General features: G+C 39.4%; 1 protein-coding gene across 1 annotated transcript; it reads right to left on the reverse strand.

The window, feature by feature from the left end:
- Nucleotides 1-1,772: 1,772 nt before the first annotated feature.
- LOC122662302 (thioredoxin reductase 1, mitochondrial) lies at nucleotides 1,773-15,740 on the reverse strand. The gene is made up of 2 exons (XM_043857891.1): nucleotides 14,604-15,740; nucleotides 1,773-2,116 (listed from the first exon to the last, which is right to left on the reverse strand). The coding sequence occupies exons 1-2, from the start codon at nucleotides 15,532-15,534 to the stop codon at nucleotides 2,046-2,048; spliced, it is 1,002 nt and encodes a 333-aa protein (XP_043713826.1). The 5' UTR covers nucleotides 15,535-15,740; the 3' UTR covers nucleotides 1,773-2,045.
- Nucleotides 15,741-20,864: the final 5,124 nt, after the last annotated feature.

The raw sequence follows: 20,864 nt of genomic DNA on the forward strand, positions 1-20,864 counted from the left end.
TGTAGGGGCGGCGTGTGCTACGTGACCAGGTGGCATTCTCTTACTCTTATCTAATTGTTAATATATCAAATCATCTTGTTACAAGATAGAAAAAGAGCCCACATGTAGCCTGCATGTAGTGTACATATGAATTTATGATGTGATAAGCTAATCAATATGATGGATAATGAATTGCTAGCAAGGACAAGAAAATAAGAGAAGAAGACTTAACATAATAATTGACTTTTCTGCCAGCCCAAAAAATCCAAGTTGTTTGGAACAGCCCATAATCAAAATAGGCCCTAGCTTGTATATTTCCATCCCAAAATCTTATCTGGGCCGAATCCATGCCTTTTCAAATGGTAATGCTTAGAGGCTAGAGTTGTGACATTACTAAAACCAAAAAAAAAAAAAAAAAATTCCAGAGGAAAAAGGGAAAGTGAAGGTTGCAAAATGCATCTCTCTCTCTCTCTCTCTCTGGATTAGCCTCCTTTGGATCACTGTGTTCATTAGCATTAGGATTGATGATGCAGGCCCTCAAGTTCTTCTTGAACAGTATCTCCAAGTAAGACTAAAACCAAAACGATGGTGCAAAATTGCTAGGGGTGTCAATGGGCCGGGCTTGCCTTAAACCCTAGCCCAACCCTAGGGATCTTAAACTCGACCCAAGCCCAGCCTGACCCTGCCACAGTTTACCCTAGCCCAGCCCTGATTGACCCTCATTGACCAAATCTCTTATTTCTCTTTCTTCTTTTACTTGTTATCCCCGTGTGCACTCTTTCTTCAAAGAAATGCTTTACCATTTGTCTTGTTGCACTGAGTACTGAGACACAAGTTCATGCATTCGGTTTGTTCTTCCAGACTGTCGAATTGAAGGTGTCGGTAAACTGCTGCAAAGGTTGTAACAGGAAAGTGAAGAATGTGTTGCAAAGCATTGAAGGTCAAGAATTAACGAGACTCAGAAAAAGATGAATAAATATTTAGGGGTGGATGTAGATTTATAGACATTCCTCCTAAGTAGATTTATAGTAATAACCTTGACATTTGTAGATAGGTGCTATATATTTGATCAATGAACATATGTTGTATGAGCAGCACGAAACCAAGAGTGAGAGAGGTGCTTGGAAACATTGATACTCAAATCCTCATCAAGAAGCTAATGAGGGCTGGAAAGCAGGTTGAAATGTGGCCCAGCAACATCAAGAAAGAGAATACCAACGCATGAATATTATAGGGTCGGGCTCAGTTCAAGGCATCAATCTAGGCCAAGCCCGGCCCAAGCCCACACTGCAGGCTACAAAACCGGGGCCAAGCCCTGTCCAGGCTCAGGGCAGGCTTTTTTGACACGGGATCAATAAACATGAATGAAGCTACAATGATCAAAACGTGTTGGAACGATATTGTCATAAACAATAACATTAGAAAATGAAGATGGCTTTCAGGCGTGATTTGGTCCCACTCAAAATTGAGTTTGCTGATGAATGTTTTATTGGCAAGCTGCTTCTAGGATACAACAAAGCTTCAGAGAAAGTAATCCTCTAGCAATAAAAGTCTGAAATGCTCTAAGAGTCGTGGGAGAGAATGAAAGAAGGAAAGAGTAGCATAAACAAGGTACACATCTACCAACTAATCATTCCCATTCTTCTAGTTGATGAATTAAAAAAGTCAATAAATAAATAAATAAAAATTCCAATCCAACAGATCCTTGCCAATTCCAAAACAAAGATTTCTCGGCCGTGCGAGGCCAAAAACCTGAGTAGCATTGTTATGGGACATGTATTCTTTCTACCAAAAATTTCTTCAATCTGTATATTTCATTTCTGTAGTATCAGGATATACAGAAAACTGGTATCCAGATGCTTAATCAATCAACAAAAGAAGACATGTAGCAGAACAATAACAATAACAAGGGAAACCGAAACACTAACAGATATTATTTTTTATCTCATGAAAACAACAATGGATATAGTTGAGAATGCAAACATATCCAAAATGAAAGCTTCCTTCTACAGATGAGAGGTAATTTTCCGTGACACGGTTGGTTTACTGGAGCAGCAGACAGATAGTCAATCACTCTTGCCCTCTTGAGAACCAATCTCTTGCAGGTAATGCTCTGCCTCTAAAGCGGCCATGCATCCTGTATAAAATGAAAACTTAAGATGCCAAATCATCTCGAAATAGAAGCAAATGAAACCCACTTTGGTAAACGCATACTTTATTTACCAAAAAAATATTAAATGCCGACTTTAGATGGAGAATGTGCAATTAAACTACCCTGATGCAATCTCCTGTATAAAATGAAAACTTAAGGTGCCAAATCATCTCAAAATAGAAGCAAATGAAACCCACTTTGGAAAACGCATACTTTATTTACCAAAAAAAAATTTTAATGCCGACTTTAGCTGGAGAATGTGCAATTACAACTACCCTGCTGCAATCTCCTATATAAAATGAAAACTTAAGATGTCAAGTCATCTCAAAATAGAAGCAAATGAAACCCACTTTGGTAAACGCATACTTTATTTACCCAAAAAAAAATGTAAATGCAGGCTTTAAATGGAGTATGTGCTATTACAAGCACCTGATTCAATCTAGTTCGTAAGGCATCAGGGGAGGTGGAGAAAAATCAGATTCTAAAGGGACACTTGGCATGCAATCCTAGATTTTCAATCCTGGATTATAATCTTGAATTGAGTATCCGGGATAAGGATTGTGTTTGGGTGTGTTACATCCTGGATTGTAATCCTGAAGATCTGGATTGAGATAAGTGTTTGGTTACTCTTGGTAATTTTGCAATTTACAAATTATATACTTTACTTACCATTTGTTGGTTGCAGGTTCAAAGGGGGTATGGCTGCGTACATTTGCCCCTCCCAGTCCCTGCTGTAGCGGGAGCCTCATGCACTAGGACACTCTTTTATACTTACCATCTATCAACAACACAGTATATCAAATAAGATAAATGTTCATCTATCCACCAACCCTATCTCTTCAACTGTGATTGGTCAATAATGATAGTATCCCATGGGCCCCACTTGGATGATAAGTCAGACTTGTTGATGACACAGCTGGGAAACTTAGACCCCATATATGGCACATTTCATGGGGAAATTTTTTCATCATTTTCTATAAAATGCATATACACTTTCCTAGGCTCAAAAACCAACGAGGCCAATTATAGGAATAAGTGTGTCACATGGGACAATTAAAGGGAGAGAACAATTCTTCTTCCTCCCCCCATACCCAGCTTAATATGTACTTTGAGATCATCCAAATAAGAGTTCATCGTTCATCTACACGCCATAAGAGGTATGTATAGCTCATAGAGTACTCAAAATAGAACCCACGAAAAAAATTCTCATAAAAAGTAAATCATTCATATTATAATAAGGAATTAAAAAGTTATGAATAGAAACTTAAAACCAAAGGGGTCAGACTAGTTAAAATTGAAAGACAAACAAACAGACCTTGCATATGGAGTGTTTGATGAAGATAACTACAATAGTTGCAGCAACAAAATTGATGAAATAATGGAGGGAAGATAAAAATTGCCTTTCGAGAATAAACCCGTTTCTACCAGATTAATTTAAAGAAAAAAAAATATTTACATATGCAAGAGAGAGATGCATGCCTCAATCAGCGACAGAGGAGGCTCTCCTTCATACTCTTATGCAGAGAAGTTAGTGTGAAAAGATGGGGTCAGCTAGATGGATCTTTCTCCAAGCAACTCTATTCAAAGTCATACTTGTTATTAATCCTAAGCTATGCATGTCTTTCCTCACCACTTCTCCTAAAATCCTTTTAGGCTTACCCTGACTCTTTTCCAATCTGGATCATATTACCTCTCCTTACTGGAGCATTCAAAGGCCTCCCATTGCACATGTCCATACCACCTCAAACAACTCTCACAACTTATCATATATCGTAGCTACTCCAAAATTAGTTCTAATATGTCCATTACTAATTTTATATTTTCTAGTTTTACACTTTTACCACTCATCCATCTCAACATCCTCATAATAACCCTCAAATATGGTGTATAAACCACATACTAATTAACCGTTTAGTGCAATTTTGGTAGAATTGAGATCCGCCAATCGGATCCTGTATTTGGAATTGAGCCATTGAATGCAATTCCAATCCTAGCGATTTTGCAATCTCAATCCCAGGATTCAATCCTTTCGGCACCAAACACACCCACTTGAGCCTGGATTGCAAGCCATGTCGAGATACTAATCCTGTATTCCATACCAAACACCCCCTAAATCTTGAAGACAGAAAACAGTCTGCAACAGCATGGCCATTCATGTGGTGGATGGATTTCGCCTATAAAGATTATCATTATTACTTTAGCAAACAATTCATCTCAATGTTGATAAAGAAAAAGATAGGACACATTATGCTCCTGATCAGCATGGCAATGGTTACGGGAGAAATCTCCTGCACTATATGTACTAAACATCATTAATGGAGGTTGTTTTCTCATTAGGAGATGCAAGAGATGGAATCTAATACTCTGTGCAACATATCCAGTATGGACAAAATAAGTCGTACAACACAAACCTTATACTAGGATCTGAGGTCGGAAATGCAAGACTGACCCTAGTGGAGTGACATGTCATCAGGAGAGATAGAGCTGCAATGCCTTATTTTCCAAATTTTCCCTTAAATTTCAGGAAAGAGAGAAAAACTTTTGAGTTAGAAGGCTGAAATCCCCTCAACAAAAATAATTCCCTGCAGCCTCCACCCAAATCTCCACCAGTGATTCAACCCAATAATACCAAGCCCTAGGAGTCGCCCAACTGTTGATCTTTGGCAACTTCTTATCCCTCTGAAACAGGGTATTTCAGATCATGAGTCACTAAAAGGTCAATATATGTACCATATTTAAATCTTTACACCCCTACCAATGGGGCATTCTGATGTCAAAGCCTCAGAAGCCGGTCTCAAAGACATTAAGATGTTTTGAAAAATGAAGTCAGGATGAGAACAAACTCCAGATTTTTTAACCACAATTAACATGTGTTTCCGAGGGCATCAAAAGGAGTCCAAAGGAACTAAAAAGAAGTAGAAGAATTTCCTTGTTGGTTTTTGCAAGGAGCTAAAAGGCATTCATGAAGTGCCAAATGCTATGGGTAGCAGTTGCTCAGACATAGAGAAAGAGAGTCCAATAGGTGTAGCCTATGGTGAACCCCCCCTGCTATTGTTTTTTATGAATGTATTGAGTCCCTGTTACACTTGAAACAACCAGCTGAAACAAGATTAGTGCGGAAGAACTAGTCATTTTATGCTAGGCCTATTTATTAAAAAACTTCAAAAAGTGAGCAAGGATGTGATGAAAGAACCTTCGTAAATAGTCCTTGAACATAATACCTACCACCAAATGATTACTGGCGACTGAAAAAAAAAACCCTGCTAATACTCTGGTTATGTGGTATTTTGAGTTTGAGTGATTTTCCTCTAATTGGTGGTGTAACAATATAGAGACTAATAAACCAGTAACAGAAGTAAGAGAGAGAAGATTAACGAACTCTGCAACAAAAAAGGAAGCAAGCCGGTGAGTCTATGAGCTCACCCTATGACCATTTAAGTATAGAAAGATTACAACTTATAGTAGGAGTCAAAAACAGACTCAAAGAAGGAAATAAAGAATACTAGACTACCTAGAACTATTAAACAGAAACACAACTTTACATAAATTGGTAGACTCTTTAACACTCCCCCTCAAGCTGGAGTATACATATGGGCTCTTGCTTGGAACAAGAACAGGTATTAAAAGTAGCACCAATCTTGAGCATAAACAGTAGTGGTAGACGCCAATAAGCACAGGGATAACATTCAGGTAGTAGTATCAACTTAAAGTTTAGGTGTCAACCGGTCGGTGTCGGCCGGTCTCGGTCGGGCTTAATCGGGCACCACCAGCTTAAGATGTTGCACCTTTCCTGACCGATTATGGAGTTGGGCCTTCAGACGCTGGGCATGAACACGACACCATTCGGTCGGTCGGTTGCCGGGCCATTATCGGCGTGAGGATGGAGATTTGGCGACGCTTTTCCAGGCCATAATTGGGCTTTAAGGATGGAGATGCTAGCAGAGCTTTTCCTGTTCTTCGTGGTCTCCTTAATGTTGATCTGTGAGATGAATAAATTCCAATATTCATCTCATAGATCAACACAAGATTTCCATAGACGGTGAGTTCCAGGCATGAAGCTTTTGGGATTTTGTCAATAGAGAAATAGAGAGGGAAAAAGAAAAAAAAGCAAATCAAAACTTTAACAGCAGCCGAGGTTGCGCCCCTGAGAGACAAACGATATCCATGGCAAGAGAGGGGAAGGTTTCAGGAAAGAAAAGTGAAATGAGAATTTAAGCAAAAACCATATGGAAGCCTCGACGATAGGCTCACAAAACAAACTATGCTTCTAGGATTACATTTTGAGGAGCGTGGCTTGAAGATGTTGAAACTGTTGCGGCTGATCTTTCCGGAGACTTTTAGGGTTTTGAACCGTGCGGTGGAGAAGAAACAAAATAGGGTTTGTGAAGTAGTGGGTTAATATTTTAATATTTTGTGTCACTTCAATCAGTAGAAGTCATCGTTGATTATATAAATATGTCAGTGAAATCATTAATTTGATCATTCCATTAGCCATTATATCTATATATATATTATATATCATGTCAACAGAGTATAATTTTTTACTTTAAAAAAATCAATTTGATGACAAGTCTAGGTTTCGATCAGTCGGCCGGTCTCCCATTCTGCACTGGGAACGACCGATTAATAATCGTCGGTCTTGAAGCCTGACATGTTTATAAACGGTCGTGTCGGTCACGGTTTTTCATCGGTCGGTACCGGTCAGTTCTACCGATGGGGGTCTGTAATTGACACCCCTAACTTTAACACATCAATCATCAACAACTCCAATAGATAATAATCTTCATGTCGAATAAAATCCAATCAGCAACGAGCAAAATAGGCAAGTAATGAGCACTAACCACAATCCCCAATATTATAACAACAACAACAATATCAAAACACGCCAGTAATAGGTAGCATTTCACAAAGAAGGCCAATAATAGGTAGGCATCTTCTCAAAAAAAGATAAAAGTGCAGCATCCAATGGCTACATCAAAAGCCCTTATTAAGGAAGATAGGTAATAAGTAGTATTCTGCTCAAACAAAGGTAAATATGAAGCCCCAAACAGAGGTCTCAGATAAAAACTCTAATGATAAATAGGCAGTATAGGTTATTGCGGATCAAACCAAACAGCATCAGTTTGTTGTAAACCAAATAACCAAATAGGCAGTATAGGTTACTGTGGACCAAATAGACAATATAGGTTACTGTGGACCAGACAACATCAAGTTGTTGTAGACTAAATAAATATGAATTGTTGTTGAATACCATCTTCACAGATAAAATTGTTGTTGAGGACACGAACAAATAAATAATAATAATCTTCAGACAAAAATAGTCTTGAACTGATGATTTGAGCAAAAAAGAGAATAATAATCTTCAATCTCCCCCTCACGTGTAACATTACACATGGACAAATAATGACTACCACTAATCAGCATCTCAAAAGATGAGCATCACAAAAAAAAATCCAATAATCAAGAGTAGCGTTGCAACAAGATCCCAATAAAATAATCCCTAATTCACCCTGTAACGGTAGAAATAATCTCCATGCAAGTAAGATCCCAATAAATAATTTCCAATCTCCCCTCACGGTAGCAAATAATTGTCACGCAATTATAAATCCCAAACTGATGCGATCGAGGGCCCCACCAAAGTAATACTATGGCAAATATATAAGCTCAATGGCAATTTTGCAAATTCTGGCCACATTAATGGGACCACCCAAACAAAAATACCAAATAATGTAACTAGGGTTCCACAACCCAACTTGGATGGCTTATGGGCCCACCCATTTAACAAGACACCAAGAATTAAAAAGACAATGATAATTTGGTAACCAGATTTTTTCAAGGGGTTATTGGGAAATAATGAAGCAAGGGGAATGAAGGGAATTAATATTTATTGCTTGGGGGTACACTAGGCAATAACATAAAAATGGATATGGGCTGAATTAGGCACGAAGACAAGGGTACTATGGAAGGAACAAATTATGGGACATGAGTGACATGGGTGAAATGGGGTAATTATGAGATTAAAAAATAAATAAATAACTAAAAAATAAACCAAAGGGCAAAAGTGCAAAACCGAGAGGAGTATAACATAGTGAAAGGGAAAACTTGGAACAGAAAACAAAATAAGGACAAAGGGGGATTATGAACCAATGGCAAGATAATATTGGAAAATCAAATAAAGAGGGTGGGGGCTGGGAAATAGGCATTAAAAACAAGAAATAAACGTGACACATGCTACCAGCAACTATCAAGATTCTAGAACAAAGGAGAAAAAGGGATTTCGAGGGTAGGTAACTGTAACAGCCTTGGAATTAATGCTTAGATGATCTGATCAATCATCCCAGCCTCTTATTTATAATAAAAACAAATTACAGCAAAGATAGGAATCCCCCCCAATCCTATTCCTACTAGGAATTCCCACTATAACTAGGAATCCCAAATAGAAATCGTATAGGGGAGAAAAACAGGGAAAAAACAATTAAAAACTAATCAAACTAAAATAAGAAAGGAAAGCCAACTAGGACTAGGTTACCCCTAGTGGGTAACGTAGCCTTATCTCAACACTCCCCCTCAAGTTGGAGCAAAGATGTCGATCATGCCCAACTTGACTAGATTGGGATGAAACAGCTTCCCAGACAATCCCTTAGTGAAGATATCTGCAAGTTGATCAGTAGACGTCACAAAGGGAATGCAAATCAACCCTTCTTCTAACTTCTCTTTGATGAAATGCCTATCCACCTCAACATGCTTGGTACAATCATGCTGTACTGGGTTGTGTGCGATGCTGATTGCAACCTTGTTGCCATAGTACAACATCATAGGAAGACGAATAGGAACACCAAGATCTTGTAGCAGCCCTTTAAGCCAGAGTAACTCACAAATCCCTTGTGCCATAGCTCGAAACTCAGCTTCGGCACTAGAACGAGCAACAACATTTTGCTTCTTACTACGCCACGTGACAAGATTTCCACCTACAAATGAGCAATACCCAAAAATAGACTTGCGATCTGCAGAACCAGCCCAATCAGCATCAGTGTATGCTTCAATCCGTAGATGGCCATGCGTAGACAAAAGAATTCCTTTTCCAGGAGCTGACTTCAAATAGTGCAAGATACGAAGAACAGCCTCCATATGTGAAGAGTAGGGATCATGCATAAATTGGCTCACAGTACTCACGGCGACAGCAATGTCAGGACGAGTGTGTGAAAGATAAATCAGCTTCCCTACAAGTCTTTGGTACCGGCCTTTATCAACAGGCTCACCCTCTTTCTCCTTGAGTCGAATAGTAGGGTCCATAGGAGTATCTAAAGGATGACAGCCAAACAACCCGGTCTCAACCAATAAATCGAGGACATACTTCCTCTGGGAGAGAAAAATGCCTTTAGAAGATCTGGCTACTTCAATCCCAAGAAAGTATCGTAGTTTCCCTAGATCCTTAATCTCAAATTCTTGTCCAAGGAAGGTCTTCAACCGTCCGATCTCATCACCATCATTGCCAGTAACCACTATATCATCAACGTAGACTATAAGAACAGTGAGTTTTTCACCAACCCTCTTTATAAAGAGTGTGTGATCAGCATTACTCTGCTTATAATCCACAGAAATCATGGCCTTGTGGAACCACCCAAACCATGCTCGAGGTGACTGCTTCAGCCCATAAAGTGCACGCTTCAATTTACAAACTTTTCCTTGGTTTCTGTCACAAGATAATCCTGGTGGAATGTCCATATACACCTCCTCATCCAGTGTTCCATTTAGGAAGGCATTTTTTACATCTAGCTGCTGCAAATCCCATCCAAGGTTGACTGCACAAGATAATAACACACGAACAGTATTTAACTTGGCAACAGGTGCAAAAGTTTCCTGGTAATCAATGCCGTATGTCTGAGTGAAACCTTTGGCCACGAGTCGTGCCTTATACCTATCCACAATGCCATCCACCTTCTGTTTCACCACAAACACCCATTTGCATCCAACGGTTTTCTTCCCAGGTGGAAGAACCACAAGCTCCCATGTGTTATTTTTTTTCAGGGCTTCCATTTCTTCCATCATAGCTGCCTTCCACTTTCCGTCTAATAAAGCGTCCTGCCAATTGTTAGGAATACGAACAGAAGAAAGAGAGGAAACAAAGGCACGAAAGGATGGGGAAAGGGAATCATAAGAAACAACATGAGATATCGGATGCTGAGTGCAAGATCTGACACCTTTGCGAAGAGCAATAGGTAAATCAGGAACATTACCAGGTGGAGAGGCAGGTTCTGGATCTGGGTTCGGCAATTGGATGGGTATTGGAGCTATACTTTCAGTGTGATTAGCTTTGTTTTTAGACTTAGCACGACCACGTTTAGCCTCAAAATCAGCTGGCTTCCCATGTAATTTCCAACACTGAGCCTTAGTGTGATATGGTTTGTGACAATGCTCACACTTAACAGGCTCTTTGGTAGTAGTAGTAGAAGTAGCAACACTGTCAGCAGAAGCAACAGGAGTAGAACCAGCAGTCTGGAAGGCTGATCTCTCAACTTTGGGAGTGATCATCATGGCAGCCCTGCGTGTCTCTTCACTGTGAACATAAGAAAAGGTCTCCTCTAGAGTAGGGAAAGGAACCCGTCCAAGGACTTGCACCCAAATAGGGTCATAGTCATCATTGAGGCCAGCCAGGAAATCATAGACACGGAATTGGTCTACATAGGTGTGGTAGGCAGAATATCGGCAGCAGAGTAGGTCGAAACCGAGCATAGTGATCCAATTGTTGCCATAAACACTTGAGGGTAGCATAGTATTTGGTGACAGACATCTCCTTCTGAGTAGTGTTTTGGAGTGTCTTTCTAATTTCATAAACCTGAGCACCACTACCTGAACGACCATAAGTGCCCTTGACAGCTCTCCATATTTGTGTAGCAGTGTCAAGGAGAAGATACTGACTAGAGAGGTCAGTGGTCATAGAGTTTAGAATAAAGGGCATTACCATTGCATCATTGGCAGCCCATTTAGTACGAGCACCCCTTCTTGATGGGTTGTTTGGTGGTGCCGAGAAGATGGCCGGTGAGTCCCCTTCCACCATCGTTAGGGATAATGATCGGCCCAAATTAAGTAGTTTGTACCATCAAGCTTGATGACAAGAGATAAGGGAGAAAATCAGACCTTGTTTGATCTCCTCCAGAAGTAGCAATAGTCATCTCTGAGTCACCCATGATTCAGCCAAGCAGTAGTAAAAATCAGATCTTCAAACAACCTGATTCGAGTGTGAATAATGGGTTTTGAAATTGCAGAATTTTCAGCCTGCAGAATGGGCTGAAACTGATGTCGAGTTTCCCTCTAATAGCAGGGAAGATATCTGCCAAAAATTAGCTCTTTCTAATAAGCCAATAAAAAGCCCTAAATTTTTGCCAAATTTAGAAATAAAATCTGATTGCAGAAACCCTGATTGCAGGAAAAAGATGCAGAAAAAAAATGCAGAATTGGATCTAAACCAATGCTGCAGTCTTCAAACAAGGACTGGTGCAGACCACTAATAGCAGGAACCAAACTCCATAAGTGCAGAAATCAAACTCCAGTTGAAAAATAGTTCGATCTCCAAGGATGGAAAAAACCTGCCGGCAGAAATAGGTCACACCTCTGTTCTTTGATCTTCAATGAGGTGACATTGAGGGCAGCAACTAAATTTGCATTCTATCACCTCATAGTTGCTGCCCTGATGGAGAGAAAGAGGCCGAGAGTGGTGGAGAAGAAGAAAAAAAGAAAAAACTGAGAAATAAGAGAGAGGAGAGAACCAGAAATCGAGAGTAGCTGTTCCTAGATCAGATTAGGCTCTGATACCATGTAAACAGCCTTGGAATTAATGCTTAGATGATCTGATCGATCATCCCAGCCTCTTATTTATAATAAAAACAAATTACAGCAAAGATAGGAATCCCCCCCAATCCTATTCCTACTATGAATTCCCACTATAACTAGGAATCCCAAATAGAAATTGTATAGGGGAGAAAAACAGGGAAAAAACAATTAAAAACTAATCAAACTAAAATTAGAAAGGAAAGCCAACTAGGACTAGGTTACCTCTAGTGGGTAACGTAGCCTTATCTCAACAGTAACCAAGGAAGAAGATGGCAGTAACCAAGAATGAACCTGCACCTTCTCTTCTTCAACCTTCTACCATGAGATTGCAGAACAGTAGCAGATGATGAAATTGTAGCAGTAGCAGTATATGAATACTAGCAGCAAATCGATGACAGCACTTGTTCTTCAATTCGTATGCAGCAATTAGCAGAGCCAGAAAAAAATAGATAGTTGATCTTCTCATCACGTACTTGGTCTGAACTCTAGTTCGATGGCTTGAACCATCAAATCACGATACAGCAGCAGCAATATACGATAATCAATTCAGAAAATAGTAGGAGCAGGAATGATCTTCATACTAATCAACCAAAATCAGTACATGAAACCCTAATTCTTTTTCTATGAACTAGGGTTTTCTTCCTCAAAACAGAGACCCAAAAACGACTCTCAGAACGGCTATCACAGAGAGAATCAGGTACTGGTTACAGCTTTGATACCATGTAACAATATAGAGACTAATAAACCAGTAACAGAAGTAAGAGAGACGAGATAAAGGAACTCTGTAACAAGAAAGGAAGCAGAACCGGTGAGTCTATGAGGTCACCCTATGACTATATAAATATAGAAAGAATACAACTTATAGTAGGAGTCTAAAACAGACTCAAAGAAGGAAACAAAGAATCCTAGACTATCTAGAACTATTAAACAGAAACACAACTTTACATAAATCGGTAGACGCTTTAACAGGTGGCTTAGTAAGCCTCCCCCCTCCCTGGAAGACTCTTCCTTTCCTCAAACGTCTCCTTCATAATGTAATGAAATCAAAGTTAATCTCTTTAACCAAGAAATAAATTGTTAATTTCAATATCCCTTAAGTAATCCTTAAACAATAGACGCCTACCCTACCACCAAATGATTGCCGGGGACTGAAAAAACCCTGCTAATACTCTGGTTATAAGATATTTCGATTTTGAGTGATATTCCTCTAATTGGTGGCTTAGTAACCACACCTTCCCCCCCCCCCCCCGGGACTTTTCCTTTCCTCAAACCTCTCCACCATAATGTAATGGAATCAAAAGATAATCTCTTTAACCAAGAGAAAATTTGTAATTTCAATATCTCTATTTACTTTGGTAGTTTCTTGACAGATAGTTGATTAAGCAAGCTTGTTATTGTTGAACGTTCCCCCCAATTGGTGGTTTGTCCACTGTTTTCTCTATTAGTGGACACTTTATCTTGTGAAACCAAGGGCAATAATGGACATGTGAAATCCAAAAACAAGACATGCAAAGCCACAAACCATAAAGAAACACAGACTAGAGGAGAAGAGTGAGCAAACCCAAGAGTCGGGGGTTAACCACAAAGGTGGTTGGGTGTGTGGGGCTCCTAGACATCATATGAGCTGCCCTATCATTCACCCAAATAATTGATATTACCGTTTTCATTCTCAAAATGTCATAATCTTTGTATAACGAGTGAGTGTACAAGAGAAGGATCTATTTACAACAACATTTAATCAAACAACTAGGACATGCAAGTGCTTCATCTCATAGGATTTATTATTGAAAAAGATCCCAACCAAGTAGCCTTGCATAATCACTTTGTGATTCACTTGTTTAGGGGGGAAATAAACCTTGGTGATGGTTTGGCCATCAGCAAATAGAGATGAGGGGGGAGGGGAGGCAGTTGGTGATCAATGACCAACAGATTTTGTACCTAAATCTGTGGTTTTAAAATAAATATTAGGAAAGAAACACAAAGGGTGAATTCCGCTTCAGTTGCAGTAGTACCAACTATCCTATAATTTCAGTCGTACAAATCTGAAATCATTGGCTGCCCTCTTGGAACTCAGAGTGTGCATTCTTACATGGACTTAGATCGTTCTATGCAATATATGAAGAATGGATAGCTCGAATTGAATCTTGAGCAAAAGTTCCCAGATCAGATACTATGGTTGTTTCTTTAAAAACTTCAAGTGACAGCCTTGAGAATGTGAATATGACAAACTGATGATACAGATGACGTCTAAACTACAATGAATAAATCAGTATGTCAAGTTCCTGATTACCAATAAACATGGTAATGCAAAAATTCAAGGGACAGATGTCCGGCAAACATATTTAGGATGCCAAAATTAATTTGAATCAACCACCAAAGCAGGCCAACATTTTCTGAAACAACAGAAGAGCCTCGAATGCAAAAATAAAACTCCTAAATGAAACAAATTGGACAGACTCAATAAAAGCAAAGCCAAGCAAACAGCGAACATCATTTCACTAAGCTCAACGAAATAATGAAACCCATCAAACAGATACCACGCACCGCATTTATCTTTAATAAATCGATTGAGAGAAGACAACCAGAAGACTGAATGAAGAAACCAAAAATAAGAACATCGCCAAGTAATAGTAGCACTGACCTGTGCCAGCAGCAGTAATCGCTTGCCTGTACTTTTTGTCCTGCACATCACCAGCCGCGTAAACACCTCTGACACTCGTCTGTGTCGTTCCGGGCTTCGTCAAAACGTAACCATCAGAGTCGAGTTCCAGCTGGCCATCCAAGAACTTGGTTGCCGGCTCATGCCCGATGGCAAAGAACAAACCCGACACCTTTAAATCGGAAACGTCGCCAGTTACCACATTCTCCACCTTTAAACCTCCCAAAACACCCTTGACTCCATCCCCATAGGCTTCAAGCACCGCCGAGTTCCACACGACCTCGATCTTAGGATTGGTCAATGCACGATTCTGCATGATTTTGGAAGCCCTAAAAGTATCCCTTCGGTGAATGACATAAACCTTAGATCCATACTTAGTCAAGAAATTCGCCTCCTCCATCGCGGAATCACCTCCTCCGATCACCGCCAATGGCTTGTCCCTGAATATGGGGGCCGCACCATCACAAACCGCACAAGCAGAGATCCCTCGATTCCAGAAACCACCTTGGCCATCGCCAGACCCAGGGAACTGCAAACGCTTTGCGACAGCACCAGTGGCGACAATAACGGAATCGGCCAGAACGGACTTGGAATCAGTAAAAACCTTGAAAGGGTTAGTGGAGAAATCGACTTTAGTGACAGTCTCGGTGAAAATTTCGGTGCCGAAGCGAACGGACTGGCTGCGGCAGCGATCCATGAGCTCCATCCCCATGAGACCATCAGGGAAGCCAGGGAAGTTCTCGACATCGGTGGTGGTGGTGAGTTGGCCACCAGGTGCAATATCGTTGGCCATCCAACCTTCGAAGAGGATGGGTTTGAGCTCTGCACGGGCGGCGTAGATGGCGGCGGTGTGAGCAGCGGGGCCGCTGCCGATGATGCAGAGGCGGGTCTTCAGGGCCTGGAGTTCATCCATGACGGCGCCGGAGAGTTTAGAGGGAGAAGAAAAGAAGGCAGAAGCGGCGGCGGAAACGAAAGCGATAGCTGAGAAGCTCCTGAGAAGGGCAATGAGCTTTGAGCACTAACGCCTCAGGATCCGCACATATCATCTGCCATTCTGCCTCAGTCTTCCCTCGCTCCTTTTAAGGGTCTTATCTTTCCTCAATTTTGGGCGCCAAAACGTGTCCGGTGATCCAGTCATCGATTTCACTTCAGCCTTCGACTCACCGGCGAGAGGACGGGGGTTTGATACTTTGATGCTTCGTACTTTTATGTGAGTGAGATTGTGGGGTGGACGAAAATGCTAATCTCACGGTTCCATGCTGTTTTCTCTTTGAATCGTTTGCCAACCGATCAGCATCTTTACTCATATATTGGGCCCAGAGAACAAGAAATCAGCTCCAAGGAAATTATCTCCACTGGCAAAGAAGAAGTCCCAAATCCATGGCCCATTTGGCTAGGTTATGAGCCGGCCCATTGCGTCTCTCCTGTTTGCATTTTTAATCCTATTGTGGGTCGGGCCTGAGTTGGGGAATAGATTAAATTTGAAACAAAATGAGCCCAACTCTGTCCAGCCACTCAATTTGGTTCAAAGTCGAGCCGTAATTTGCGCCTGAGTTGAACCCCTGGCTTTCTTTATTAAGAGTAACATTAGTTTCAAACATTATTCTGGACGGTCAGAATCAAACATGGCCGGTAGGTTGTGCGTGGTTGCATTCTTGAAATGCATTCTAAGTCAATTACACATTATAAAAAGATAAGAATAGGAATGCAAAATTCAAACTAAAATGCATTTTAGGAATGCATATCAAAGGCAACCTTAGATTCTGGATCACCTACCCATGTATGTAACCTTAAGTACATATAGTTGATAACATCTATCCATTTTCTTTCATAAGTGTTACTAATTGGTATCAGGATCGATATCGATCTGTATCGGTCTGGATCAGACATATTTACCCTTATTTTGTTTTAAAAAATTAAATTAGTACATCTAAATAGGGCTGGTATGACTCAAGCCGGTTTGTTTGAGAAAATGTACTCATTTGGACCAGGTTGGGTCAACCCTAAATGTGATTGGGCTGGGCTAGGTTGATACCAACCTGACTTGAGTTGAACTCTATGATTGTAATAAGGGTATCGATCAGTCAGTCCTGATCGATATTTTCTTTTTTCATCTTAAAAAAAAACTGGGTCAATGAGTTTGGACAGTTGGATATCGCACTTGCTAAGTGTCGAATTTTCTACTCCGAACGACATCGCACTATACCATTGGAGGAATTGGAGAGGATTTAAATCCATTTGCACCATGTGTGGGATCCACTAAACGAACCTTTATCCCCTGAGATTCGTTGATTGGTACGATTGTGCAATTCCTCTCATAGGGGGGCTGAAATGATAATTTCATTCCCTGATCAAACACACTATCCAGATGGGGTCCACCCCCTTTTATTAGAGGCACTAGAAAACCGTACTAGACAGGGGAACCACAGGTGATAAAAATTCCCCACTAATATGACTGTGGTCTCCTACCGTACGTGGCCAAGGCCGACAACCTAAAATTCGGTTCTACTCCCAATCCATTTTTTTTTGAGCTTTAAAACATTTTCTGACCAAGAAAAGGAATCTTCAAATAAAAAAAAATAAGATGAGGTACAGAACGATACAAGTAGAGTTGTCCACTTCCTCCGGCAAATTTCAGCTATTTGGCTCATGCAATATGGATATAAAGTATTTTTTTTATTTTTTCTTTTAGGGAAAGAAGAGCTTTGTTTCTAAGAGATGGACGGTCAAATTTTATATATGAGGGTCGGTTGGTAAGATATGAGGCCTCTCATTTAAATCATTGTTCTATTGACATTTACCAACAAAAGCAACGGTTCAAATTTACAAATGCATTATAGAGATTAAAGAGTCATTAAAAATGGAAAGCCTTTTTCTAGGAATGAGTTTTTTTTTTTTTTTTAATAACTATATATAATGGAATGTGGAAAGTAATTTTGAGTAGACGATTGCTCACTTCAGGGTAAGCTCCAAGGCGACCATGGGTTTCATTGTTCTATTTTAAAAAAAGATTGAATTTTTTCTTTTACTTTTAGGGTTTTGGAGAGAGTTTTCTTTCATCGTGCGTATGGGAAGGGTTCAGCCACCATCCAAGGGTTTTAAAACATGAATTTTTTTCCTCTCTTGTCCGCTGCCCGAACAGGACCGTGCTGTCCCCTCACATGGGGGGCGTGAAATGATGACTTAACCTCGCCCAGGCATTGTGTGCGGGCAGGGGGTAAGGTCGTCATTTTGCACCCCCATGTGAGGGGAAAACACGATCCTATCGCGGACAGGAAAAGATAACGATTCCTTAAAACATCCTCCCTATTGAATGAAGTGGATAATATCCTTTACTAATACCGGATACCCTCTTTCGCTCATCCAAAAGCTACAGTCAAGGATTCACCTTCACCATGACTTAAGGAAAACTCAGTACTACTTTTATTGCATGGGTTTTTTTTTTGTTCTTATCAAAAGCAAGAAAGAATAACTCTTTGAGAGAATCCTTGTTATCCAAGCTACAAATTTCAAGTTCCAAAGCATGTCCTGTGAGAGCTCAAATCCTTTTATGAGTCCCAAAGAAAGCAAAAAGTCACGGATTTTAGTATTAACAATTTATCAGCATCCAAAGCCCATTGAACGCTTAGAAGGTTTAGCTCAAGCTCATAAAACCCTTCACTAGAAGGTCTTGAAAGGAGTCTCTTTATCTAGTCTAACCTCCCAAAACTCTGGCAAAATTCTTGCTTTTGGTGTTCCACATGGCTCAATAGCTATTAAGATATGTGTTGGGATAATAGCCGTACATCGATTACCCTAAGAGACCTTTCGTCCTCTTATCTGAATATGGATGCAAATCAAATTCAGATTTTTAATTATCTGTTTATTTCCCTAACTTGTGTAACTCGGATCTTCCTCCCCAATGATATGATTCGTCTCAATTCATGTCTTGTAATTGTCTTTTAGTTGTCTTAGTCTCATGATTCTTTTTTCTTCATTCTCTAAAATTTGTCAAATCTTCAAAAACCCTCGGGATTATTAGCTATTTAATTTTTTATTTTAATTGGATATCTTTTCAGATCAAATATATTTTTTCTAGTTTTTCTAATTTTGAATCCGAATAACCCTAAACAGATACAGATGCCTCTAAATAAATACGGATGCAAATCGAGTTTTGAATTTTCGAATATCCATTTACATCCTTAATTCACATGGTATTAGAGCATGTTGCAACTTTTCTCATATTCTTTCACATCTGTACAATGGATTTTCAATTTAGGTATGAGTTTTTCCGTGGTTTATTGGTTCAATTAGGTCCTATTTTCATTCTAATTGAGCATTATCAATCACATTTTTACTTTAATCTTAGTATTGAGAGATTTTTTATTTCTGCATATAGTACCATATTCATTGATTTTTTTCACAATATTGCCTGTTCTCAAACATATGATTCTCATTCATTAGTCCAATCATGAATTCATAATTCTCATTCATTAGTTCAATGATCATGATCATTTATTGTTTTCCTCTTCCTTGACAAAGCTAGGTGATAAATGGTGGTCCAAAGTGTTGGCAAGCTATCATAACCTTGCCATCAATTTAATTGGTTAGGTACAATTGTGATGTAAATGCTCACTTGTACTGCCCCCCATGAAGATCAAGGTGGTTATTTTCTTTTTTTTTGATTGCGTAATAGGATTTTAACTATAGTTACAAGAGATTTAGAGTCGATCTTGTGACATCCTGGGGCATGGACTCTGGCAAGCCACCAACCAATTGAGCAAGCAATTTTTCATATGTGGCTTTTTTTTTGGGGGGAAAGGGTAAATAAGGAATTCATTAAGTTGAAAGGAGATCTACGAATACATCACTTTCTAGTAGGAGGAGAAACTAAGAGAAGAGGAACTCCCTAACCCAAATTTAGCCATAGAGTGAGCTACATTATTTACTGTTCTATTGACATATCCTTAAAAAATATATATAGGAGGAAGCTATAACCAAAATGTCCTCAATATATGCATACTTTGTTATCTTTTTTGTTTTTTATAAACCACTTTTAAATCACTTCTATTATTCATCTTTGGCTGAAATTAGACCATGGAGATGAGCCAGCATGGGGCATACTTCATCACATGAACCCACCCTTGGCTATTAATTTCACCACATAACAAATTGGTGATGATGATGAGACTTCACCAACCATTGTTGCAATTTCATATTAATATTTTGGAATGCTCTCGTATCTAGAATCCTTTCTATTGTGCCTAAGGGTGTCAATTGATTGGTCTCGGTCAATTTTGATGAAGCTGACTCAGACCCTTAAGGGTGTCAATCGACTGGTCTCGGTTAATTTCAATGAAGCTGACTTAGACCCTTAACACATCTTAGTCTAGAGTCTAAGCTGAAATCGATTGATAAACTACTCAATCCTTAACATCAAATCGAGGCTGATTAGCGATTGCTATGAACAAATTTTTTTCCCTCTTATTGATTTGGCTATCTGCCACTTATCAAATACTTATAAAAAAATTAATATAATTAATAGAAGAAAAAAAAAGGCTACTTGGTCACACTCCCTACGCCCAAACACATGGGTAGCAAAATGACTAGTGCAGTGGCCACGCGTACCAAGTATCATTCTCTCCCCCTAATAAATATATAAACTTCAATCTAACACCTTAAATTGAGTTCATAATTCATATAGGCTTATATGCAAAATATATATAAATCTTGATTTTTAGTAATTATAACCCAATTATTAAATATATAAATCAATAAATAATAAATGGTTTTCTTTCTGTCACTATCCTAGTGAAGTATAACGGTTCACTCACTTCTCACCAACAATGTTGATTTTCCTCTCTTCGTTCTTAATTAAACTCTCCTTGTGCCCCTACAGAACTAATAATAATACAAAGAAAGACTGTCAATCTTCGCTGTCTTTCACCTTTGCCTTTCTGGTTCTTAATTTTCAAATCCAAATATTCTAACGGCACCGAATAAGAAGCGAAACCAGGAGAAGATCTCTCAACGCAGGGAGAGGTTCCGCTAAACCAGTTTGAAAATACTTCAGTTATTCCATCCACACGGAAGAGAAATTTATTTTTTTCTTCTTCTCATTCTTCATAATTTTCTACAGAGACTTCAAGGAATCTAGGAAAGAAGGAAGCAAGAAAGAAAGAAAAATTAACACAACCCAGTGAAACAAATCCTCATTTCGGATTTTTTCCTGTAAAACAAAATTAAGGTGGACAAGAGTTGCAC

Source organism: Telopea speciosissima, chromosome 5, assembly GCF_018873765.1.
Source record: "Telopea speciosissima isolate NSW1024214 ecotype Mountain lineage chromosome 5, Tspe_v1, whole genome shotgun sequence".
Lineage (NCBI taxonomy): Eukaryota > Viridiplantae > Streptophyta > Magnoliopsida > Proteales > Proteaceae > Telopea > Telopea speciosissima.

What these genes read in the sequence shown, in the direction of transcription:
- LOC122662302 (XM_043857891.1), bottom strand. Translation starts at nt 15,534, where the DNA reads ATGGATGAACTCCAGGCCCTGAAGACCCGCCTCTGCATCATCGGCAGC. An exon ending in GATTACTGCTGCTGGCACAG is followed by an intron (nt 2,117 to 14,603) that starts GTCAGTGCTACT and finishes CATTTTATACAG; the next exon opens with GATGCATGGCCGCTTTAGAG.